We start from the raw sequence: 27500 nt of genomic DNA, 5'->3' as shown, positions 1-27500 counted from the left end.
TTATTTAAATACAAGTATTGTCTTAGGGTAGTAATGCGTTGCATCATCGCCCGAACTTTCGAGATTCAGATTGCAAGACCTCCGCAGTAGGGAGACTGTTCTACAGTGTCCAATGGCGTGAGGAATAAAGGATTAGCATTGCCGCTATGTATCCTGGCGCGATGAGTAAATCATTGCTAATGGGTAATTCATTGCTGGAAAAGTGGGTCCCCGCACCGTTGGACTGTAGAACAGCCTCCCAGATGCAATGCATTACTACCCTAATGCTATTCTGCTTGCATTTTGATAATTTTTTATCTGTTTATCCTTTTATTAACTTTTTTTTTTATAAGTGGTATCTCCTCTTTCTGTATTTCCCTTTACTTCCTCTTACTTCTTCCTAATGAACGCCATAATGTTCTGTGGAATCTTGGATTTTTCAAGTCAATGGCACCTTTGGTGGGCTTTTTCCAAATGAATAGGGTTCATCTTCTGAATAATAATAATAATAATATTCTTTGGAAGCTTGAATTTCAAATCAATGGCCCCTTTGGTGGGCTTGTTCCTTATGAATAGGGTTCATCTCCTGAGTAATAATAATAATAATAATAATAATAATAATAATAATAATAATATTCTTTGGAAGCTTGAATTTCAAGTCAGTGGCCCCTTTGGTGGGCTTGTTCCATATGAATAGGGTTGATCTTCTGAATGATAATAATAATAATAATAATAATATTCTTTGGAAGCTTGAATTTCAAGTCAATGGCCCCTTTTGTGGGTTTGTTCCATATGAAAAGGGTTGATCTTCTGAATAATAATAATAATAATAATAATAATAATAATAAAAATTCACGTTGACTTTTCGTAATGACCCAGAGAATATATCTGCATTGCCGGATTTAGCTAGTGGTTACTTCTCCCTACATCTCGAAAGACGAAGGAAAAGTTGTTCGTGCTAGTTGTTGTTTTGTGTTGTTGATGATGTTGTTGTCGGGGGTATAGCCTTCTAGAACTCTTCTTCTTGCAGTTTTCTCTTTCGTTGTTCTTCTGATGTTGTTTCACACTTTTACGTTTCGTATTGTGGTCTGTGTCTCTGTTTAAAGTTGCGATATTTAGGTTCATGCTGTGTAGGCGTTTACGATGTGTGTGTTTGTAGATGTATGTATGTATGTATATATATGTATGTATATGTATATAAATGAATATACATAGTGTAAATGAATATACATATATTTAATAATGTAATATAATGTAAATTATATATATACATATATATAATATAATATATATATATATATATATATATATATATATATATATATATATATGCATAACATGAATACATATATGTATGTGTGTATGTATGTATGTGTGTGCGCGCGCACACGCGCGTCCTTTGGTAATCGCCTGCAGCAAGGGCGCAGCAAGGAGTATAAATATATGTATCACACGAACAAAGCATTGTCTCGTACCACCATCCACTCAAATAACGTTGTAAGTCATCTCACGACTCCGAAGTCTGAAGTCATAGACTCCGCTTCCCAGAGTTCGCAGGACAGAGGAGAATTGATAATAATAATAATAATAATAATAATAATAATAATAATAATAATAATAATAACCTTTATTCCAGCTGTGGGGAAATATATACATATATATATATACATGCACATATAATATGTATGCATATATCATTGTAAAAATTTATCGAGGGTTGAATATCGAACATTCGCGTACTTCAAAGTAAAAGGAGCTTAACAGTTAAGTAAGGAAATTTGCATGGATGAAAGTTAGAAGTCAGTGAGCACTGATGCTTGCTTACAGTGTGCCGGGCAAGACCTGTTGTAAGCGCTGACCTTTTATTAAACAACACATCAATAAATTCACTTTAAAATTCTGTGATTTTTTTTAGATTTTATTGCATTATGATCTCTCTCTCTCTCTCTCTCTCTCTCTCTCTCTCTCTCTCTCTCTCTCTCTCTCTCTCTCTCTCTCTCTCCAAATGCAGTTTCTGTACCTTGCTGTCTCTCCCCTCTCCAAGTGCAGTCAGTTTCTCTCTCTCTCTCTCTCTCTCTCTCTCTCTCTCTCTCTCTCTCTCTCTCTCTCTCTCTCTATGCCTTGCTTAACAACATATATTAGATCAAATGAAGCCTTCAACTCTGGTTATATCCAGAGATCTGCAGAGCTTCGGTTTCAGATCGCAGTAAGTGCGTCGTAGATACCAAATTTGCATGTTTTTTTTTTTTTTTTTTTGCCCACACAGTCTGTAAACAAAATGGTGAATTATTTGGGCCATAGAGAAGTTTGATTTAAAATGAGTTGAATTTATAGTAAATGAAAGACCTTAAACTTCACTAAATAAATAAAAATTAGGAAAATAAGTATTATTTTAAAGTCGTGTCTTGTAACACAATGTTGAATAGGAAAATATATATTATTTTAGAGTCATGTCTTGTAAACACAATGTTGAATTATTTGCCCCACAAGACAGTTTAATTTAAACTGACATGAAATTAGGATAAATGAAAGCACTTAGAATATCACTAAATAAATACTAAATAAATAAACATTAGAACAGTGTATATGATTTTTAGGCCATGGTCTCTAAAAAAACCTAATTACATTCAAAATAATTAATATATTTTTATTTTCCCACACATATTGTGAACAAAATGGTGAATTATTTAATCCTTACTTGATATAAAATTACGAGTAAATGAAAGCACATGATATATCAATAAATAAAGAAAAATTAGGAAAATATTTATTATTTTTTAGGTCTTGTCTTGGAAAACTTTCTACATTGAATTTAAACCGAGATGATTTTGGAATAAATAAAAAAGCTAAGAATATCAGTAAATAGATAAATAATAGGAAAATCATGTCCTTTAAAACTTAATTACATCCATCATGATTATTACATGTTTATTTGCACAAACAGTTTGTAAATAAATGGGGGAATTATTTTCGCCACCAAACAGTTTAATTTAAATTGAGTTGAAATTAGGCTAAATAAAATCACTCTAGATACCAGAAAATAAATAAACATTAGGAAAATATGTAATATTTTTAGGTCATTGAAAAATTCTTAATTATACATTTTATATTTATTTATATGCATTCTACCATTCATGCATACAATATATACATACACATTATACATACTTTCATAAACATTTAGTTCAATTCATATGTAATAAAATTATCTTAACCTTTTGAATTTAATAACTGGGTTATCCACGAAAAGTTAGAAGGAAAGTAAAGAGAGAAAGAGAGGGGAGAGAGAGAGAGAGAAAGTTCCTTTCTCTCTGACTCTCACACGTCATATCCATTTGGCTTTAACAGGACATATTAATAACTTCTTTTATTATTGTGTCGCCAGCGTGGCTTGAAACTCTCTCTCTCTCTCTCTCTCTCTCTCTCTCTCTCTCTCTCTCTCTCTCTCTCTCTCTCTCTCTCTCTCTCTCTCTCTCTCATTTTCAAGTTTTTTTACTGCACAAACCCATCTTTTTTTTTTCCTCATTTCGAATTTATATTGCAACATTCACAAACAAAACTGACTGTCTCTCTCTCTCTCTCTCTCTCTCTCTCTCTCTCTCTCTCTCTCTCTCTCTCTCTCTCTCTCTCTCTCTCTCTCTCAGAGGAGACATAGCAGGTGCCCTAGAGGCAGATGTTCAAACACCTGCCTCAGGAATATATTTCTCTCTCAGAGGAGACATTCATTGTAACAGAGAGAGGCAGATGTTCAAACATAATCTTTCCGTATCAATATATTTAACGATGAAAAATAGCATTCATTGTAACAGAGAGAGAGAGAGAGAGTCACTATTATAATATAATCTTTCCGTATCAGGACATGAAAGTTGCAAACATATGTGTTTATATTTAAATTGTGTGTGTGAGAGAGAGAGAGAGAGAGAGAGAGAGAAATGACAGATTAATCTCAAACTTAAAAATATGATTTTATATCTTGTTATAGTTATGCTGTGTGTAATCAGTTGTTAAAGATATGTTATAAAAATAAAACTGTATTTTTTAGTGGTTTATAATACTCAAAAAAACATATACAAAAAATGGTTTCCTAATACTTATTTGTTTGTTTTTTAGTTTTCTGTAAAGAAAACTAGAAATTATAGAAATATGTCTTGTCAGTCCATTCATGTGATTTTCTGATAAGCTGTCCCTCATATCTTGAAAATTGACATGATTAAGGGTTGCAAATTTTTTATTTCTTGTTTGATTATCCACCTCCAATCATCAAACATAAAAAACTATTGCAGTATTTATAGCTTTCTAATATTGATTTATTTTTTTTTAAGGTTGAAAAAAGAAAACTATTAGCCATAATCGTGCACTTTTTTCCTTCCGCACTTTTTCTGGCAACGATATCAGATATGCCACCACCTGGCAGTGGTTAACGTTGATCATGGGCCGCGGCTCATCAAACAGCATTAGTACCGAGACCAACGAAAGTAAGATGTATTTTCGGTGGCGTCTATCATACGCTGGTAGTGGCTGTACAGAAAACTCGATTGCGCCGAAGTTTCTTCGGCACATTTTGTTACTTGTTATTCATTTTCTTTTGTTACCAGCCGACGGCTCGGCCGACAGACTTGTGAAAGTTCATTGGCTTTTTAGGACAACTAATACATCCGACCTCTTTACCACGGTACAACAACACCCCTCCTCACGAAGTGCCAGAGAGAGAGAGAGAGAGAGAGAGAGAGAGAGAGAGAGAGAGAGAGAGAGAGAGAGAGAGTTCTTCACTCATCATGACGGGTAGCGCTTGTATGTTTTGTAAGTTTGTAAGTGAGAGAGAGAGAGTTTGTATGAGAGAGAGAGGGCATTTGTTAGTATGTTTGAGAGAGAGAGAGGGGGGAGAGAGTTTGTTTTGTATGTGTGAGAGAGAGAGAGAGAGAGTGGGTTTGTTTGTATGTGAGAGAGAGAAAGAGAGAGTTTGTATGTATGTGAGAGAGAGAGAGTAAGTTTGTTTGTATGTGAGAGAGAGAAAGAGAGTTTGTTTGTATGTGAGAGAGAGAGAGTGAGTTTGTATGTGAGAGAGAGAGAGTTTGTTTGTATGTGAGAGAGACAGACAGAAAGAGAGAGAGAGAGAGAGTTCTTCACTCAGTATGACGGCTAGAGAATATACGCTCCGTAAGTTTGTTTGTACGCGAGTAAGAGAGAGGAAGAGAGAGAGAGAGAGGGAGTGTATCCAACGCCCTTTGTAATAACCAACCCACTCTAGTTCTGCCAATGGCAGGTCTCGTCAAACCAGTAACCCTTTTTCTTCCTCTTCTTCTTCTTCTTCTTCTTCTTCTTCTTCTTCTTCTTCTTCTTCTTCTTCTTGAAGACCTGCCCCACCCATTGGTTGCTACAAGTTAAAAGAGGCCTTTCTCTCTCCCTCTTGTAGCGTACTTGGCAACAAGGTCTGAAGTGATAAGTCCGTTGGGGAACGAGATGAATTGGCGATGTAGCATTTTGGGGTGTCTGCGAAAGCTCATTGCACAAAGTGAGGTCAAGATTAGATTATGGGTGAACAAGTCAATGGTGCGTTTATTAGAATTTATGTATGTATGTAGGTATGTATGTGTATGTATATAATATATATATACAATATATGTGTGTGTGTATGTGTATGTATAATTTATTATATATATATATATATATATATATATATATATATATATATATATTATATAAATATATATATATATATATATATATATATATATATATATATATATATATATATATATATATATATATATATATATATATATTCACACAAACTCACATATATACATACATACAGTGATCACCATTTTATAGTACACGATCCGAAGACGGAAGTACTAATACCCAAACAGGAAACAGAGTAGAACCTAAAAAATAGTGAAACAAAGAGACAATCAGCGAGAGAGAGAGAGAGAGAGAGAGTACTACACAAAAACCCATTGTAAAACAACACCCATTCTGGGAAACAGACCCACCCATTAAAAACCTGTAGTATTAACGGTACTCAACCCTTCTGACTGACGTGTACAGTCCTCTACAGTGTACTTTTCGATGTACTGTTTTGGCAGTAGTGACGAAAAAAAGTTTGAATTCGTTCGGTATCGTTGTTTTCTGGTGTGTACAGTGTACAGGTTATGTACAGATACATTTCTCTTTGAAGTACATGAACAAATAGTACATAGGTATGACGGTACTTAACTAAGTGTTCTAGGGTAGGAGAACATTCGGGTAAAATACAGAGATAGTTCTTGAGTTTTGTACAACATAAGATACAGCTTATGTATGTGTGTGTCTTTCGTTTCTTTTCAGGTATCTTAAACATCATTCATATATATATATATATATATATATATATATATATATATATATATATATATATATATATATATATATATATATATACATATACATATATATATATACAAACCACTAACTTATAATTTTATTTTCATTATTACTACTAGAAATCACTCAGAGACAGCAGAAAAGATCCTCTGGGTCGTCCGAAGTTCAGTGGATGTCCCAATTTTCCTTCGACGAGGCTCCTGGTAAAAGATGAATAAACTGAAACAAAGAGAAAACTGGTTTAGTAGAGGGGAAATAGGCCAAAATACCCCCTAACCCGGACAAAAATAATATGAAGCTGAAAATTGGTATAGTGGTCGGGGATAGTGTCAGGAACATCAGAAAAAAAAAGCCCGGAACTCTGTTTTTGGGGGGAGGGGTATTTGGACGGGAAGTCAAAACCTTGGGATGGCCAAATCATTAAAGCTTATACACCATTGGACAAGAAATTTTACTCTAGAACTGCTCAGATATGAACTTCTCCTTTAAACCAATCAGGTAAAGGAGAATTGATATTAAACTATAAGAAGAGCTTATATTTACTCATTTCTGCAGTATAGATTATTGATTCATCAAAATATGTTCTGTTAGAATAGATCACCTTCTATGGATTCTAGGGTGTCTATTCCATCATCTTCCTTTTCAATGGAACCAGATTCTTCAGCTGCCTACGAAAAGAAACAGGAAGTTTCGTTTTTAAACTTCTAAACGTTAGAATTAAGAAAACAATGCTGATGTTTCAAACAGAAAATAGCGAAAATTTTAAAATGATTCAACTATTTTTTTCTAATTTATGACTTTTCCTTCAACATTGAAAGAAAGAGTTGAGAACATTTGACTAACAGAATCTTAAAGAACGTAACTTACCTGTTTATTCTTACAATATTTACCAAGACATGCGTGACATGCTGACACGCATTTCTAGCCATGTCTTTTACAGGAACACAAATTTGTTCCACACTGATTTTTTGATGAAGATTTACACTTGCACCGAATGACTTTCAACAAAGGTGCAATATCTTCATCTGTTGGTATAAGAACTACACAGTTATCTACTTGTTTCCAACCCCAATTAGTAGGCTCCAAGTTAAGTTTATCGTCAAGTATTTTCCATGTAATGATCTGCAAATGAACTCTTTGTCCATGGTAGTATGCTGCTCTTTCTGTTGGAGGAAGCTTTCTGGGCTCTATCAAACCTTCAGAAACCATTTGACGATATTTTAAGTACCTGAAACAAATATTTGCTAACAAGTTTAACCCTCTCGGGTCCACATAGGATTCATTCAGCTTTCAAATGATCTGACAAAAAGCAAGATATATCCTCGTTTACTCTAACGATATTGAAATTATCTTTCGCATGCTAAGATGAAAGACAATTTTTACTATAAATTCATATTTTGAAAATGAACTTCACTAGGCCTAATGACAGGGTGCGGCTTGATATGCAAGATAAAAAATCTTATGGATGCGCACAGCCCGGTGTTGAAGTTCAGAGGATTAAAGTTCTGATATACTAGGTGATATCTTTACCATGTGATAAATCAGAAAGAGATAGTATCCTAACCGCATCTTTCTTAATGAAGGGTCTGTAGTTCCACCATATGGTTCTGTGAATATCTTCGCAGCAGCATACCCCACTTCTTCTTTAGTGGCCCATTAATCAGACATTGTGTCAGAGGCAGATTGGACGACTGTTGACTTTTTAACAAGTTTCAAAAAGCTTGGCTTTCCTTTACCCAAGGTAGCTGAGGTGGAGTCGCAGCCAGACCATGCATGAATAAACAATAGATGCTGTTTCAGGTCCGTCACTTGGTGAACAGGTTCTTTTATGCTCCAGCATTTCTTGTCCGCTCTTGAAGAAAGAAGATTTCTGATAGGTCATTCACACAGTGATATAATAACATTAAGGCTACATCTGTATCGTCTGACACAACAGTTGTTGTAGAGTTCTTTGCAACTTTCAAAGCTGTAGCCACAATTTTAGTATCGGCATCACCTTCACAGACATGTACCATTTGTTCATCTCTTCGTAGAAAATCCGACAATAGTGAAATTAGCTGGCTCTAAGAAACGTTCCTTGGAATATGGCACTTGATTTTCTTGTCTTTTCACTACATTTTGGGAAGACCCTTTGGACCTTGTTCTTCTAGTGTGTTCATTAGACTTAGCCGATGTGCAAGCCTCGTTATGTCCACCAAAGACAATGTATGAGTTACCATATTTCTTCCTGACATAGTTTTCATATGCTTCTGCAATATTGGGAAACAACATATCCTTGTGCCAACTAACTCGGTGAAGGAGTGTCCCACCGTCAATTACATATTTACCAACAACATCGTTTGTTGGTTTCTGTGCATCATTTGTCAACAGAATGTTCTCAAGGATGCTTTATCTGGTGTCTTCATGAGTTCATTTGTGAACAGAGATTGAGGGCAGTGAGTAAGCTCAGTCAAATACTGCCCAGCGTTCTCCTCTCTTTCTGCTATAGCTGCCAGCCCTTTAAATAAATAAAAGGGTTGGATTGACGATAATTGGGTTCTTCTCATCTTCATAGATCGAGTTCAATTTAGTATGATGAAATCACTTATTTCAAAGATCTGGCACTATGATTTATTGACTTGTATGGTCAAAAGTAAACCGCACTCATTCCTCCAGGCGTACAGTTCCGTCACTTTCCCTAGGCCATTTGTATTTTACGTCTGCCCCCCCCCAAAAAAAAATGGAGTTCCCAACTCCCAGTCAACGGGGCTTTTTTTTTTTTGTCATTCTTGACACTATCCCCGACCTCTGTACCAGTATTCAGCTTTATATGATTTTTGTCCGGGTTATTTGCTAATTCCCTCTACTAGTTTTGTAGTTCTTCAGTTAGTTCCTGTTGGCTATAACTAGTATTTGACTAAATATATATATATATATATATATATATATATATATATATATATATATATATATATATATATAAATATATATATATATATTATACATATAATATAAATATTTATATATATATTGAAATATATTTAAATATATATAATATATATGTATTTATAATATATATATAATATATTTTGACAAAAAATAGATAAAAAGAAACATTGTTTTGTAGTTGTTCACTGTTGGCTATAACCAGTATTTGACAAAAAATGTAGCTAAAAAGAACAAGATTTCTTTCTGTAGTTGTTTGTAGTTGGAAGAAAACAACTCCAATCTTCTTAGCTTGCTCCCTGTACTCTGTAAAACTATTTATAGTCTTCTTATTTTATGTTGTTTTTTTTTTTGAACTGGCGTTAAATCTCCCCAGTCGATATCGCGCAAGCTGTCGTGATTAGATACTCAGTCTGGTAGGCATCCGCTGTAGGTTCATGCCATCTCCGAAGTAACTAGGCTTTACTCTCTTTTGTCAGTTTTTTATATATAAGTTGAAATGTATATGTATGTACTTCATATATATATATATATATATATATATGAAATATATATTATATATGAACTATATATATATATATATATATATATATATATATATATATATATATATATATATATATATATATATATATATATATATATATATATATATATATATATCCCCACAGTCACTTTTATGCAAAATAAAAAATTATAATCCATCCATTTCACTTCCACTTCTTTATGCAAAATAATTAATAATAATTACTGATTTGCTAATTTCATTATTCATTGTTTTTCACGCTGCTTTCTAGAGGAAAGTATCCCACTGAACAATAAAGAAGGTGAGTTTTATTAATACAAATATAATATAATTTCTTAATTTTTCTACTAATATTTTTCAACATTTTGAATTCGTTTTTCGTTTGAGAGATAATTCTCAAATAGGTTGTGAATTTCTCTATATCTCTCTCTCTCTCTCTCTCTCTCTCTCTCTCTATATATATATATATATATATATATATATATATATATATATATATATATATATATATATATATATATATATATATATATATATATATCTCTATATATATATATATATATATATATATATATATATATATATATATATATATATATATATATATTATATATATAATGTATGTATATGTATATATATAATGTATGTATGTATAATATCTCTCTCTCTCTCTCTCTCTCTCTCTCTCTCTCTCTCTCTCTCTCTCTCTCTAGGAGAGCTTTACTGATAAGAGGCAGTCTTAAAAATCCATTAATTTAATTCTCTCTTCATTTCACGCAAAGCCGAGGACAAGAAATCGGAGAAAGATGCCCAAGGTAAATCTTAGTCATTTATAGATAATATATATTATGTATTATTTAAACAAAAAACAGAAATGAATAAATAAACAAGCAAAAAACAAGAAGAGGTCACAGACACAAGCAATATAGAAGCAGCCGATAGCTGACGAAACAAGCGAGTCAGCTGATGAAACCCGTTTTCTATATTGGGGGAGAGAAGGGAGGGTAGGGAAGACTACTCCAAAACGAAGGGGGTCCCACGGCCGTTTGTTTATTCGTGTTTGTACGTGTGTTTGTGACGGTTTGGTACGTGACGCCGCTCGGTAGTGACGTCTGCAGTTCTGTTGCGTCAGCGTACGTTTTGTTATAATTATAGAATTGGGGTTTTTCATTGTAAAGTGTTTATAATGGGCGTTCTAGTTATGGCAGTTCTCAATAAATGCAAAGGTTTTTATTGTACATGCGTATACTTGAATGATTTGTCAAGATACAACGTATTTGTAACAAGGAAAAGTGACGTAATAATTCTCCTGCTAGCAGTGGCTGAAGTAATCCAGTCTTCAGAACAGAATTGCTTCCTGTAGAAACACGCATGAACAGATATATATATATATATATATATATATATATATATATATATATATATATATATATATATATATATATATATATATATATATATATATATATATATATATATATATATAACATTTATATTTATATATACATATATTTATATATATACTGTATATATATACAAACGTATTAGCTTATTTATATATTTATATATATTATATATATATATATATATATATATATATATATATATTAAAAGCAATATTGAAAATTACATGCATACATATGCTTGTATTATACAAACAAAGACAGTATCTGTGCAAATGCAAAGAAACTGCATTTCTTGCAACGGGATTCAAATAACCAGAAAACTAAAATTAGTCTTTTCAGCTATTTTTTTTTAAATAATGGACCATCACAAAAGAAAAGTTCATTTAATTTCATAATACCCGATTGGGGTCAAGTTATAACTTAGCCATTGAGATCTGTACTTAAACATTTTATCTTCTCCTCCATTCAGTTCGTACCCTTTGGTAAGTTGAGAGATCAAATTGATAAGATATTCTAAACGGACTTATGCAGTATAGTACTGTAAACATACCAGAATAGTTATATGTACAGTATGTATGTATGTATGTATGTATGTATGTATGTATGTATGTATGTATATATATATATATATATATATATATATATATATATATATATATATATATATATATATATATATATATATATACATATATATATATATATATATATATATATATATATATATATATATATATATATTGCCTTTATTTATATATTCAAGTTCCTTATTTTCTTTTTCCTGGATAGATATACAGATAGGTCCATGTGCGTTTGTGTACAGCATGTGCTTTTGTGTGTATGTGTTTGTGTGTGTGAATGACCAAACTAACATATCCACACATAATATCTATGCTAGTCATAGATAGCAAATATGGTATGACGCCACCCAACAGAAAACGGGAATAAGCAAAACCTTAGAGTTGCCGAATGTCCGTGTCTCAGCCTTCCAGATTTCGCTACGTGAGTCTTCCAGCGCAGGCAGAGGTCGACCTTAGCCTGGCTGGCTGGCACTGTGCCTTCGAGGGTTTAGGGAGGGGGAGGGGTAGGAGGAGGAGGAGGAGGTGGGAAAAGCACGAGAGGAGAGTCACGTACCGTCCGCCTCCTTCTCCTTCTCTTCTTGGGAGTTGATGGAGGGACGAAAGAGAGAGAGAGAGAAGGGGGAGTGTGGTAGGGGGAGGGGAGAGTGCCATTTGGCACTACTACTACTTTGCAATCAATGGCTTGTCAGTCCATGACTCTTTCTCCAGTGGTGGATTGCATGACCCTGCCTATAACAATTCACCTTGTATTTTGATAATTTATTTATATTTTTATCTGTTTATTTATGAAATTTATTCATTTATTATTATTATTATTATTATTATTATTATTATTATTATTATTATTATTATTATTATTATTATTATTAACCCCTCTTCATACGGAACAAGCCCACCACAGGGGCCACTGACTTGAAATTATTATTTATTATTATTATTATTATTATTATTATTATTATTATTATTATTATTATTATTCAGAGGATGAACCCTATTCTTATGGAACAAGCCCACCACAGGGGCCATTTATTATTATTATTATTATTATTATTATTATTATTATTATTATTATTATTATTATTATTATTATTCAGAGGATGAACCCAATTCATATGGAACAAGCCCACCAAAGGGGCCACTGACAGGAAATTCAATCTTCCAAAGAATATTAAGGTGTTCATTAGAAAGAAGTGAGAGGAGGTAAGGGAATACGGAAAGAAATCTCGGTCAAAAAGAAAAAATATATTAATAAATTTATATATAGATAAAAATGTATTAAGTTTCATATTTTTTCTTTCCTAAGAACTGATATCTCTTCGTTCTGTATTTTCTGTTACATTCTGTTACTTTTTTCGAATGAGCACTAACATTCTTTGGGGGCTTAATTTCAAGTCAGTGGCCCCTTTGGTGGGCTTATTCCGTATGAAGAGGGTTCATCTGCTGAATAATAATAATAATAACAATAATAATAATAATAATAATAATAATAATAATAATAATAATAATCATCTTTATCAGCTCGAATTTCAAGTCTATAATGGCCCCTTTCGTTGACTTCTTGTTCCATATGAATAGGGTTCATCTTCTGAATAATAATAATAATAATAATAATAATAATAATCCGTCTGTCTGTCTGTCCCTTTACACCGACAAACAGAGTTACAAATTCTCCTATGCTCGTGAAAAGAGAGAGAAAAAGCGGGAGTGAGAACCGCCACATATTGCGACAATACCTCACACGCGCGCATTATAATTCATTTGTAGGGATGCCTCCGAAATAGGCGTGTCGTATAGTGCCTGCGACTGTCGTCGTATTATGGCTGCGACTGTCGTTGGCAGAACGCTGTCATTATCATCACCGCTATCATTATCACCATCACTCATCAGATTCGCTCCATCATTACCATTAGCATCGGAAACGGGACTTCCTGTCGAGTTGTAATTGGGGGATTTGTCAATGAGAGGAATTTTAGGCTGGGGTTCAGTTTCGTTTTAGGGTTTAGACGATGAATGGCTGATAATAAAGTGCGCGCGCACACACACACACATATATATTATTATTACGGTGATTAATATCATTATAGACCAGATTTCTGTAACCACCAAAGGTCCCTAGCTGGAAATTAATTGTATTCAATCTGTTTTTTAATTGTTATAATTTTTATCTTGTTTTTTTTACTACAATTAGCCATAATCGTGTTTCTGGCAACGATATAGGATAGGCCACCACTGGGCAGTGGTTAAAGTTTCGTGGGCCGCGGCTCACACAGCATTACACCGAGACCACCGAAAGATAGATCTATTTTCGGTGGCCTTGATTACACGCTGTAGCGGCTGTACAGAAAACTCGATTGCGCCGAAAAAACTTCGGCGCAATTTTTCACTTGTTTTGTCATCTAATCTCATGTACCTAGATTGTGTTTGTTTTTATCTATGCTTTGTATATTCCATGTATATGACCTTGAGATGAAATGAAATTTAAAAGAGGGTCTACTCCCTTCATATATTATTATTATTATTATTATTATTATTATTATTATTATTATTATTATTATTATTACATGCATACATACACACCAATATATTAATTCCAAGCTAACACTACCCTTAAACACACCATTTCTCACCATAACAATTACTCTAAATAATTAAAAAAAAACAATCAAATGCAATTTCTTCCTTAGAAGCATATACCCATCATTCCCATTCCGAAGTCCATTCATATAAACCAGCCATTTGTCACAAGTCAATCGTATCCTTTACAAGAAGATTGGTAATCATCCACTCGACTCATTCAGTCCTATAAAGGATCGAGCACAATCATCCAGTAGGATTTTTCGCGACCTTTTTCGCATGAGGGCCGAGGGGCATCCTAGTGGAATCCTATTGTAGCACATGGAGGGTAAACGTTAAGGATGCTTAGTAATAGTAATCTTATATGACGAGGGATATTATTGTTAGTAGTGATATCAGTAGTGGAATGGAATACAGAGTTTAGGCCAAAGGCCAAGCATTGGGACCTATGAGGTCATTCAGCGCTGGAAAGGAAATTGAAATTATTTTTGAAAGGTGTAACAGGAGGAAAACCTCGCAGTTGCACTGTGAAATAATTGTTAGGAGAGGGTGGATAGCAGGAGTAATATGAATGGAGGTCCAGTAAAAGGAATGAAGGGGGTTGCAGCAGCTAGGGGCCATGGAAGGGACGCTGCAAAGAACCTTTAGTGATGCCTACAGTGCACCCCGTGAGGTGCAATGACGGCACTAACACTCCCTACGGGGGATATCAATAGTATTTTATTTATTAGTATTGATATCAGTAATATTTTAAAAGCGAGGTGATGATAGTTACTGTCATAAATTGAAAGTATAATAGTATGTTTGTAAATATATTTTGTTTGGTTGGGTACAAAATGTACTCAAGAATAAATCTAAATATTCTTTAAATATATTTGTACCCAGACATACCTGTGGACATGTTCTTAATTCTGATTATTATTATTATTATTATTATTATTATTATTATTATTATTATTATTATTATTATTTGTAGTATAAGTGATAGTGGGTGTATTTAGTATAATTTATTGTTGTTCTTCCTGTTATTGCTTAGGGAAGGTTGTAGAAACGTTTTGAACTTATCATACAACAAGTAAAACATCCGCCGAAGTTTCTTTGGCGCAATCGAGTTTTCTGTACAGCCGCTACATAGGTTAGTCAAGGCCATCGAAAATAGATCTATCTTTCGGTGGTGTCGGTATAATGCTGTATGAGCCGCGGCCCATGAAACTTTAACCACAGCCCGGTAGTGGCCTATCCTATAACGTTGCCAGAAGCACGATCATGGCTAACTTTAGCCTTAAATCAAATAAAAACTACTGAGGCTAAAGGGCTGCAATTTGGTATGTTTAATGATTGGAGGGTGGATGATCAACATGCCAACTTGCAGTCCTCTAGCCTCAGTAGTTTTTGAGATCTGAGGGCGGACAGAAAAAGTGCGGACGGACAGACAAAGCCGGCACAATAGTTTTTTTACAGAAAACTAAAAATATATCTGCCATTTTCTAATCTTTGAAGTATGTCACCTTAAAAGTCACCCTGACAGGTGAGTGTCCATTTCATACCTGTCTTAATTGACAGAACACTCACCTTTATCAAAAGGAACACACTCATACACACACACAGATACCTGACAAGTGATTGAGGATGTCAGTGACCCTTGCGTCCGTGACGCCAGAACGTGATAGCAGTCAGTCATTCAATCTTGGCACCAGTTCATGAGAAATGAGTGCATGTCTTTGGACCGAATTCTCTCTCTCTCTCTCTCTCTCACTGTATCTATTTTATGTATTCCTTTATCCACATATGTATCCCTGGACAAATGTATCCCCTTTCTTGTATCCCAGGTGCTCTCTCTCTCTCTCTCTCTCTCTCTCTCTCTCTCTCTCTCTCTCTCTCTCTCTCTAGGCGTCTAGTTTGTTTATGTATTTCTATGTATCCCTCGGCTAATGTATCCCCTTTTTTGTATCCCATCTTAGCCTGCCTCTCTCTCTCTCTCTCTCTCTCTCTCTCTCTCTCTCTCTCTCTCTCTCTCTCACTAATTTGTTTTGCATTCCAATGTATCCCCCATTTTTGTATCCCCCTATTTTTTGTATCCCATCTTTCTCTCTCTCTCTCTCTCTCTCTCTCTCTCTCTCTCTCTCTCTCTCTCTCTCTCTCTCTCTCTCTCAAGGTGACTAATTCGTTTATGTATCCCTATGTATCCCTGGATTAATGTATCCCCTTTCTTGTATCCCCAGGTGGACTTCCGGCGCGATGGATCACGGCGATACTGGGATGCATCGGCTTCATGATCGTCTACGGGTTGAAGGTCAACCTTAGCGTTGCTATCATTGCTATGGTGAGTTGGTAGCAACAGTTTCTCTACTGGGATTGCTGTTAGTATCTAGTTGCTATTCTCTTTTTCCTTGTCTATTTTTCTTTTACTTTTAGAGATAATATTACTCGTCCAGCTTTTCTTCCAAGCAATGTGAATTCCATAGCAATGGTTGCTCTAGTGGGGTTGCTCTAATTCTCGTATTGCTATCTTCTTTTCTTCTTCTTCTCCCGTTTCCTCTCCTTTATTAATATTTTCTTTTGCCTTCACAAATGATGTGGTTGCTTCCCTATTCCATAGCAATGGTTGCTCTAGTTGGATTGCTCTAATTCTCGTATTGCTATTCTCTTTTTTCTTCTTCTTCTTCTCCCATTTCCTATCCTTTATTTATATTTTCTTTCACCTTCAGAAATAATATGGCGTGAACAATTTTTTCCCAGCAATGTGAATTCCATAGCAATGATTGCTCTAGTGGGATTGCTCTAATTCTCATATTGCTATCTTCTTTTCTTCCTCTTCTTCCATTTCCTCTCCTTTATTTATCTTTTCTTTTACCTTCAGAAATAGTATGGCGTGAACAACTTTTTCCCAAGCTATATGAATTTCATTTCCACAATATATCTCAAAAACTAATGGATGGATTTCTTAGCAATTTTTGCAATTGGTTAATTTATTTTTCTTTTTTAATAAATGATTTCTTCTTTCTGTGTTTCCTATTACTCTCTGTTACTTCTTTCTGATGAACACCGTAATATTCTGTGGAATCTTGAAATTCGAGTCAATGGCCCCTTTGGTGGGCTTGCTCCATATGAATAAGGGTCTTCTTTTGAATAATAATAATAATAATAATAATAATAGATTTCATTTTCTGGATTATAATAATATTAGGTTTCATCTTCTGATTAATAATAATAATAATAATAATAATAATAATAATAAATACAAAGAAATAAATCACTTTTTTTTCAATCTTAAGGTGAATGTGACCACTAATTAAGCCTTTATGGTCCTCCCAAACAGGTCAACCACACTGCCGTAGCGGAGCTGACAGCCCACCACGGAGACCACGAAGAAGACCACCACGACGGCACTGCTGAGGGTAACTCGACGGTATCTGAGAACCAATGCGGCGTCGAGGAGAAGAAGGAAGATTTGCTGGTAGGTGTGAATGCAATTCTTCGTACGGGGATGTTAATCTACTGGGTCCTAGGAAGTCTTATTTTATTTTTGGGTGGGTACTGGGTCCTAGCAAGTCTTATTTTTGGGGGGGGGTACTGGGTCCTAGCAAGTGTTATTTTTTGTGGGTACTGGATCCTAGCAAGTCTTATTTTATTTGTGGGTACTAGGTCCTAGCAAGTCTTATTTTTATGGGAGTACCAGGTCCTAGCACGTCTTATTTTATGGGGGTACTTGGTCCTAGCAAGTCTTTGTTTTGGGAGGGTACTGGGTCCTAGCAAGTCTTATTTTTTATCGGGATGCTGGGTCTTAGCAAGTCTTATTTTTGGGGATACTGGGTCATAGCAAGTCTTATTTTGGGGGAGTCTTATTTTTGGGGGTCCTAGCAAGTCCTTTTTTTTCTGGGAGGGGGTACTGGGCCCTAACAAGTCTTTTGCGTGTTTGTGTGTGTGGGAGGTTCTGGGTCTTAGCAAGTCTTATTTTTGGGGGTTAGGTGTGAATGCAATTCTTCGAACGAAGATCTTAACCTACTGGGTCCTACCAAGTCTTTACTATTTTTTGGGAAGTTGGACGAGTTTTGGGGGGGGGACTGGAGATATAGTTGCTGGCCCCACGTTCTTCCCTACCCTCACGACAACCCTCCACAGTCGACTTACCCAACATGCACATCATACCCTGCCCAGGTCAGGGGGAGACTTCAGTGATATTTTAAGAGAAGAGCCAAAAACCTTCTCCTCCCCAAGGAATCAATTATGTGCCCCTTGCTATTGAGACGAGGGTGTTAAGAATTGCGTAAGTGTGTGTGTGTGTGTGTGTGTGTGAGAGAGAGAGAGAGAGAGAGAGAGAGAGAGAGACAGAGAGAACTTTTTCCCGACCTGCATTCACACGCCATGAAGTCAAGCGTTCCTACAGGGACCTAATCACGTTTCCCTCCAGGCCAGGATCTTTCTCAATCGCCTCAATCACAGGCCGAGCGGGAGTACTGTGGTACGTGTATCCTACACGTATCACTACTACTACTACTACCAGGTATCACTTAGGGGATGCATCAGGCACACCACACGACGTTAACACTTGAGTTATTCTTTTATTCAATTCTCTCTCTTGGTCTCTGTGGCGCGCGACTCAAGTCAATTGGCTCAATTGGTCTTGATGGAGGCTGACAGCTCCCATGTTTGGTCTAAAGCCAGGGTTGTAAAGTCATTTGCTGCGGGACATTATGGGACGTTTTCGAGGGAATTTATGGGAGTTTTTCGTGGGACTTTACGACGGACTTTTTGCTGTGGGACTTCATGGGTTTTTGTGGGACTTTTTAGGGATTGATGACGGACTTAATGATGATGAGACTTTCTCTGTGGGACTTCATGGGACTCTTTTTATGGAACTTCATGGGGCTTTTGATGGGACTTTATGACGGACATTTTCTGTGGGACTTTTGGGACTTAGTGATGGAATTTTTATGTAGGACTTCATGGGACTTTGTTTGACCCTTTTAGTAGGACATTGTAACAGACTTTTTTGTCAGACTTTATGACGGACTTTCTCTGTGGGACTTTTCTGTCGGACTTTTTTGTGGGATAGTATGATGGTCTTTTTTCTGTGGGACTTTATGACGCAGTTTTTTCTGTGGGCATTATTATCTGCGGGACTTTATGGGAATTTTTTTTTCTGTGGGACTTTATGGGACTTTTTACTTAGGGACTTTATGACGGACTTTGCGTGAGGGACTTCTTGCAGGCAATGGATTGGTCTTCGGCCCTACTCATGGTACGCTAACTGTCTATTGGTGTGTATATATATATATATATATATATATATATATATATATATATATATATATATATATATATATATATATATATATATATATATACTTGTGTCTGTAATAAAACCATCCAAGAACAAAACTCGAAATACAGTTTTAAACTGACTTGGCCTTATGCCAGCTCGGGCTCTCGCTTCGTGAGGAGCCCGTGGACCTGCGTGGCACATTTTAGCTGCTTAGTGATGTCATAACCGCACGATAAAGCGCTTGTTGAACGTACCTATCGCCTCTAGATGGCTTTGCCTGTCGCTATTGAACGCGGCCATGTATGTTTATTTAGCTATTGTTTTGTTTATGTCGATGAGCCATAATGAACGCGCCCGTGATTATCTCGTTATTAGCTCATTTATGTGACTGTGTTTAATGAACGAGTCAGTGAAAATTGAGTTACTGTTTTGTGTACGCTATTGCAGGGTATAATGAACGCTGCCATATCTACTCAGTAGATTTTTTCACCGTAGCGGTATAGTGACGTCAGTGCACCTCATACGGTGCACTGTAGGCATTACTTAAGGTTCTTTGCAGTGTCCCTTCGGCCCCTAGCTACAACCTCTCTCATTTCTTTTACTTTACCTCCGTTCATATTCTCTCTCTTCCATCTTACTTTCCACCCTCTTCTAACAATTGATTCATAGTGTAACTGCTTTGAGGTTTTCCTCATGTTACACCTTTCAAACCTTTTAATGTCAATTTCCGGTTCAGCGCTGAATGACCTCATAGATCCCAGTGCTTGACCTTTGGCCTAAATTTTATATTCAGTTCAATTCAGAACAGATGCCAAAATCTTGATAACAAAAAAAAAAAAAAGTCAAGTTTTATTTCCAGGGAAACCATTTTTATTTTATCAACATTAAGGGTGTAACTCTTTTAAAAATGCTTCGGCGCAATCGAGGTTTCTGCACAGCTGCAACAGCGCATAATCAAGGCCACTAAAAATAGATCTATCTTTCGGTGGTCTCGGTGTAATGCTGTATGAGCCGCGGCCCATGAAACTTTAACCACGGCCTGTTGGTGGCCTATCCTATATCGTTGCCAGAAGGACGATTATGACTAACTTTAACCGTAAATAAAATAAAAACTACAGAGGCTAAAGCGCTGCAATTTGTAATGTTTGATGATTGGAGGGTGGATGATTAACATACCAATTTGCAGCCCTCTAGCCTCAGTTGTTTTTAAGATCTGAGGGCGGACAGAAAAACATGCGGACTGACAGACAAAGCCGGCACAATAGTTTTCTTTGACAGAAAACTAAAAAAGGAAGGAAAAATGTCAAATAAATATGCATAAATAAATGAAACTCATTAAGTAACTTACACCTAAAAAAAAATAGATAAAAACATAAATAAATAAATAAATAAAATAAAACTGAATAACTTGGAATTTTAATCTAAAACAGTCAGGATAAATAACAGATACATATGAATAAATAAAATAAAACTCAGTAGCTTAGTTTTAAAACAGAGTCTCCACCTAAAAAAATAAATGAAAATATAAATAAATAAAGTAAAACTCAGCGACTTGGAGTTTTAAAACAATCTCCATCTTAAAGAAGAAATAAAAATAACTAAATGAAATAAAACTCAGTAGCTTAGAATTTTAAAACATGGTCTCCATCTAAAAAAATAAATGAAAATAACTAAATAAAATAAAACTCAGTAGCTTAGAGTTTTAAAACAGGGTCTCCATCTTAAAGAAGAAATAGAAAAATGACTAAATAAAATAAAACTCAGTAGCTTAGAGTTTTGAAAAAACAGGGTCTCCATCTTAAAGAAGAAACAGAAATAACTAAATAAAATAAAACTCAGCGACTTAGTTTTAAATCCCCAAAGTGTTAAATTGCCCACGAGAGAAGAAAAGTCATCTTTATGCACCAGAGCTTCACTACTTCCATAAATCTTTCGACCCCCTTTGGCGTCCTCTACTAAGAGCTAGGGTAGGGGATGGGGAGGAAGGGGAAGGGGGGGGGTTGCAAAGCTCTGTCGCAACCCGAATTTCTTCTGCCCCTGCCATTTTTGTGCGAACAACCTTGATTTGACTTTTGGGTTCGTAAAAATAGGCGACCGGGAGAGAGAGCGAGATCAGGAGGGTGCATACATGCAAACACACACACATGCATATACTATCTATATATATATATATATATATATATATATATATATATATATATATATATATATATATATATATATATATATATATATATATATATATTTATCCACCACAGTCGAGATATCAATTCAAACAGTCTGTCTCAATTATTTATGTATTTATATGATTGTGCATGTGTATATTGATCTCAAGTTACCCATTTATGTACTTTTTATATAATAGTGGTAAATCTAGATTGTCTTTATTTTTTTATCGTTCAATTACCTGTTTATTATGTATTTGATATAATCTTCTAAGATTTAGGAGAAACAGCCTATCTCAGTTATTTATGTGTTTCATATAACAGTCTGTCTCAATTATCTATTTATGTACTAGATACAATAGGCAGCCTATAGCCTATATAAATTATTTATTCATGTTATTTGATATAATAGTCAGCGTATCTCATTTATTTATGTAATTGATATAATAGGCAGCCTATCTCAATTATTTATTTATGTAATTGATATAATAGGCAGCCTGTCTCAATTATTTATTTATGTATTTGATATAATAGGCAGCCTATCTTAATTGTTTATTTATGTACTTGATATAATAGGCAGCCTATCTCAGTTGTTTATTTATTTATCATTTTTGTATTTAATTTTATGTAAACCGAAATAAATGTCGAATATTTTGCAAACCGACAAAAATTATTTATGGATTTTTTATATATGCTAATGAATTACTAATTATTGCAATTATTAATTTGGTGAATTATCCTTTATCTAAAAGAATATTTATTTATCATTTTTATAAATTAAAAAAATGAAAACATATAAATCATGTTAGCTGAAATATGTTTGTCAAAAGCCACAATTCAAATGCTTCTATGCAATTTTTGTTTATGCTAATGAATTACAGTTGATTGCAAGGTCACTTTAAGGACTATCAGGAACTCCAAAAACTAATAGGACCCAAGTTCTAAAATTGAGAAAAAAAGAAAATATATAAATCATGTTAGCTGAAACTATGTTTGTCAATTTAAACCACAATTCAAATGCTTCATACATTAATTGATTTGCTTACTTAACCTGGCGTTGCAGTGATTAAGGTCACTGTGAGGGCTATAGGAACTCTCAAAAAATAATAGGACCCAAGTTCTAAAATTGAAACAAAAAAGAGGAAATATGTTTATAAGTAATATTAGCTGAAACTATGTATGTCAATATTAAATGTATATATATATAATATTCTAAAAATGTTTGTTAATTTAAACCACAATTGAATGCTTCATACGTTAATTGATTTGCCTGCTTAACCTGACGTTGCAGTGATTTAGGTCACTGTGAGGGGCAATAGGAACTCCAAAAAAACTAATAGGACCCAAGTTCTAAAATTGAAACAAAAAAGAGGAAATATATATAAATAATATTAGCTAAAACTATGTTTGTTAATTTAAACCACAATTCAAAATGCTTCCTACGTTAATTGATTTGCTTGCTTAACCTGACGTTGCAGTGATCTAGGTCACTGTGAGGGCAATAGGAACCCCAGAAAAAACTAATAGGACCCAATTTTTCTTATCCTGCAGGATGGCCCCTTCGTTTGGGATGACAATATCCAGGGCTTGATCCTCGCCTCCTATTTCTACGGATACATCTTCACTCAGGTGAGTCTCATGAGGTTCAGGTGAGTCTTATGAGGACTCAGGTGAGTCTTACGGGACTCAGATGAGTTCTGGTTTACTCAGGTGAGTCTTACGGGACTCAGGTGAGTCTGGTTTACTCAGGTAAGTCATACGGGACTCTGCTGAGTCGTATGAGACTCAGATGAGTTTGGTTTACTCAGGTAAGTCTTATGAGACTCAGGTGAGTCTTACTGGCTCAGGTGAGTCTTACGGGACTCAGGTGAGTTCTGGTTTACTCAGGAGAGTCTTTTTTGGGACTCAGGTGAGTGTGGTTTACTCAGGTGAGTCTTATGAGACTCAGGTAAGTCTGGTTTACTCAGGATTTTGTAGTCTACTCTCTGGAATCTTTTGTCTACTTGCTGGTCCTGTTGTCTACTCTCTGAACCTGGAAGTCTGTTGTTTGAAACTGTATAGTCTAAGATTTTATTCCTCTTGTAGTCTACTTTCTGAAATCCTTTTTGTCTACTTCCTTGAATCGTGTAGTCTTCTAGAGTCACCTTGTAGTCTAATCTCTGGAATCTTTTTGTCTAGTTTCTGGAAGCCTTATGCATATCAACTCATGGAAGTTGTGTAGTCTTTTATTTGTCTAATCTCTGGAAACGTGTCTGTTTTGTTCACCTTTTAGTCTACTTTCTGGAACCCATTTGTCTACTTTCTGCCTACTTTCTGTTCCTGTTGTCTACCCTCTTGACATGTAAGTGTATTCTTGGAAATCGTATAGTATTATAGTCACCTTGTAGCCTACTGTCTAAAACTCTTTTGTCTACTTTCTGGGCTTTGTATCTACTCTGGAACATTGGAGTCAGTTCTGCAAGACCCTTCTATCATGTTGTCTACTTTTTGGGTACTGTTGTCTACTCTTTAGAATCCTGTAGTTTATTTGTAGACTGTCCTTTTTATATATTGAAAACTACATGTTTAGTTTTAATGACTCATTAATATATCAGTATTACTTAAAATGCTAATTTTTTTTTTTTAATTAGGTTTCTGGACAGGTGTCCTCACCCACCTGTCTGCATTCACGCAGGTGGGAGACACCTGTATGCTTCTCTCTCTCTCTCTCTCTCTCTCTCTCTCTCTCTCTCTCTCTCTCTCTCTCTCTCTCTCTGTGATAATTTACGTTTTTTCGTTTTTCGTATCTCTTCTCTCAAAGTACTTCGTTTTTCTCTCTCTCTCTCTCTCTCTCTCTCTCTCTCTCTCTCTCTCTCTCTCTCTCTCTCTCTCTCTCTCTGATAATTTACTTCGTTTTTCGTATCATTCTCTCTCTCTCTCTCTCTCTCTCTCTCTCTCTCTCTCTCTCTCTCTCTCTCTCTGATAATTTGTTTTTCGTATCACTCTCTCTCTCTCTCTTTTTCTCTATCTGATAATTCTCTCTCTCTCTCTCTCTCTCTCTCTCTCTCTCTCTCTCTCTCTCTCTCTGATAATTTACTTCTGTTTTCGTATCATTTCTCTCTCTCTCTCTCTCTCTCTCTCTCTCTGATAATTTACTTCGTTTTTTCGTATCATTCTCTCTCTCTCTCTCTCTCTCTCTCTCTCTCTCTCTCTCTCTCTCTCTCTCTCTCTCTCTCTCTGATAATTTACTTCGTTTTTCGTATCTCTCTCTCTCTCTCTCTCTCTCTCTCTCTCTCTCTCTCTCTCTCTCTCTCTCTCTCTCATAATTTACTTCGTTTATTTGTATCATTCTCTCTCTCTCTCTCTCTCTCTCTCTCTCTCTCTCTCTCTCTCTCTCTCTCTCTCTCTCTCTCTCTCTCTCATAATCAGCCTATTTTTATCTTCTCTCTCTCTCTCATAATCAGGCTATGTTCTCTCTCTCTCTCTCTCTCTCTCTCTCTCTCTCTCTCTCTCTCTCTCTCTCTGTAGCGACGACTAGTCCAGGCATTAGAGTAAGCTTCCCTGACTTGCATAAATGCAGCATTGCAAGTTGACCATTGCATGATAAGCAGAATGTCGAGTAAACAGACTCTGTAAACAGCCGAATGTAACGAATGAAAGGAAAAAGAATGAATAAAAAAGAGAGACAGAGATAGGAGGAATGAAACGAACGAACGGGTAAAAACGGAAGAGAATTAAGTGAGACTAGAGAAAGAGAGGAAGAGAATGGTATGAAATATGTAAATGTCAGAAAATGGATAAATAAAAGAGAGAGAGAGACAGAGAAAGGAGGAATTAAAGGAACGAACGGGTAAAACGGAAGAGAATGTGAATTGGAATAGAGAGAGAGAGAGAGAGAGAGAGAATGGTATGAAATATATTAAATGTCAGAAAATTGATAAATAAAAGAGAGAGAGAGACAGAGATAGGAGGAATGAAACGAACGAATGAATAAAACGGAAGAGAGTGTAAGTGGGAATAGAGAGAGAAAGAGAATAGTACGCAATATGTTAAATGTCAGAAAATTAATAAATAAAAGAGACAGAGATCGGAGGAATGATACGAAGGAACGGGTAAATATGGAAGAGAATGTAGATGGGAATAGAGAGAGAGGAAGAGAATAATTCGGAATTTGTTAAATGTCAGAAGATGAAAAAGAAATGATGTGAGGAGAGAGAGAGAGAGAGAGAGAGAGAGAGAGAGATTTCGAACGACTGATCGATATGTGAGAATGAAAAACAGAGAGGAGAGAAAGGAGAGAGAGAATTGAGCGAAAGCTAAGTAAATTATGAGAGAGAGAGAGAGAGAGAATTATGCAAAAACTAAGTTAGTATGAAGAGAGAGAGAGAGAGAGAGAGAGAGAGAGAGAGAGAGAGAGAGAGAGAATGATACGAAAACTAAGTAAATTATCAGACAGAATGAAGGGAGAGGGAGAGAGAGAGAGAGAGAGAGAGAGAGAGAATTATGCAAAAACTAAGTTATTAATGAAAGAGAAAGAGAGAGAGAGAGAGAGAATGATACGAAAACTAAGTAAATTATCAGACAGAATGAAGGGAGAGAGAGACAGAGAGAGAATGATACAAAAAATAGGTTGATTATGAGAGAGAGAGAGAGAGAGAGAGAGAGAGAGCCTGGCTTTGACATTAGTGACGTCAAAAAGGACATTCAATGACATCACTGAATGTCAATGTCATACGGCACTCTGGATCCGCCTCTTCTAAATTTAGCTCTCTCTCTCTCTCTCTCTCTCTCTCTCTCTCTCTCTCTCTCTCTCTCTCTCTCTCAAAGCATCTAGTATCTCTTCATATATATATAGGCAGAAAGACAAAAGACAAAACCTCTCTCTCTCTCTCTCTCTCTCTCTCTCTCTCTCTCTCTCTCTCTCTCTCTCTCTCTCTCCTTGGGGCCAGGCAAGAAGCCGGATTCTTGCATCATAATCTTCATTTTCCTCAACATTCGATGACCTTCCGTTACTGCGACGCCAATTTCCAATATCAAATCGGTCAGGTACTCTCTCTCTCTCTCTCTCTCTCTCTCTCTCTCTCTCTCTCTCTCTCTCTCTCTCTCATAATTTACTTAGTTTTGTATGATCCTCTCTCTCTCTCTCTCTCTCTCTCTCTCTCTCTCTCTCTCTCTCTCTCTCTCTGAGACACATGAGGTTGGGGAGTTTTGAGAATACTTCCGGGTACGGTACAGGCTATAATGACCACCGCTGGTGTGACGCCAGTATATTTTTTTTACACCAATCAAATCTGATGAGACGTTTGAGGAATTAAAATCATATTTTTTTATCTGTGAATTTCATTAATCTCTATTTACATAATCCGCTCAATAAGTCATTTTCTTCACATACTTCCTTATGCGTGAGTCACCATTCACATTGGCACCCGTTTAATGTCAAGTTTCCCTTATATTTATTTCTGTTTGCAGAATAAATTTGTTGTTTTATTCACGTACTTTATTTTCTAAATAAATCACTTTCACGATGAGTTATCCTAACCTAACCTAACCTCGTACCTAACTGTATCTAAATGAAAGTCAAATATATTATGAATCATTTCACGTTTCACTTTATGGTGTTATTTCTCTGTTCCCCTTCCTGATATGCCCGTAGGGGGTTAGTGCCGTCAGTGCGCCTCATGCGGTGCACTGTAGGCATTTCTTAAGGTTCTTTGCAGCGTGCCTTCTGCCCCTAGC

At 35.5% G+C, this 27500-nt stretch overlaps 1 protein-coding gene across 5 annotated transcripts in view; it reads left to right on the top strand.

The window, feature by feature from the left end:
• The window catches only part of LOC136849906 (sialin-like), a 69949-nt gene that overhangs the window by 35746 nt on the left and 6703 nt on the right, over positions 1-27500 (top strand). For 2 of the 5 annotated variants that reach the window (XM_067123421.1, XM_067123417.1), the window contains exons 3-8: positions 6462-6545; positions 10065-10094; positions 10576-10608; positions 16577-16677; positions 17674-17811; positions 23337-23414. In XM_067123421.1, coding sequence (XP_066979522.1) covers positions 6462-6545; positions 10065-10094; positions 10576-10608; positions 16577-16677; positions 17674-17811; positions 23337-23414 — 464 coding nt within the window. The remainder of the gene's footprint in view (positions 1-6461; positions 6546-10064; positions 10095-10575; positions 10609-16576; positions 16678-17673; positions 17812-23336; positions 23415-27500) is intronic. The other 3 variants (XM_067123422.1, XM_067123418.1, XM_067123420.1) reach the window with 2 other exon arrangements.

Source organism: Macrobrachium rosenbergii, chromosome 21 (genome assembly GCF_040412425.1).
Source record: "Macrobrachium rosenbergii isolate ZJJX-2024 chromosome 21, ASM4041242v1, whole genome shotgun sequence".
NCBI lineage: Eukaryota > Metazoa > Arthropoda > Malacostraca > Decapoda > Palaemonidae > Macrobrachium > Macrobrachium rosenbergii.
Note: the sequence above shows the minus strand (reverse complement) of the source record. Positions and strands in the feature narration are given on the sequence as shown.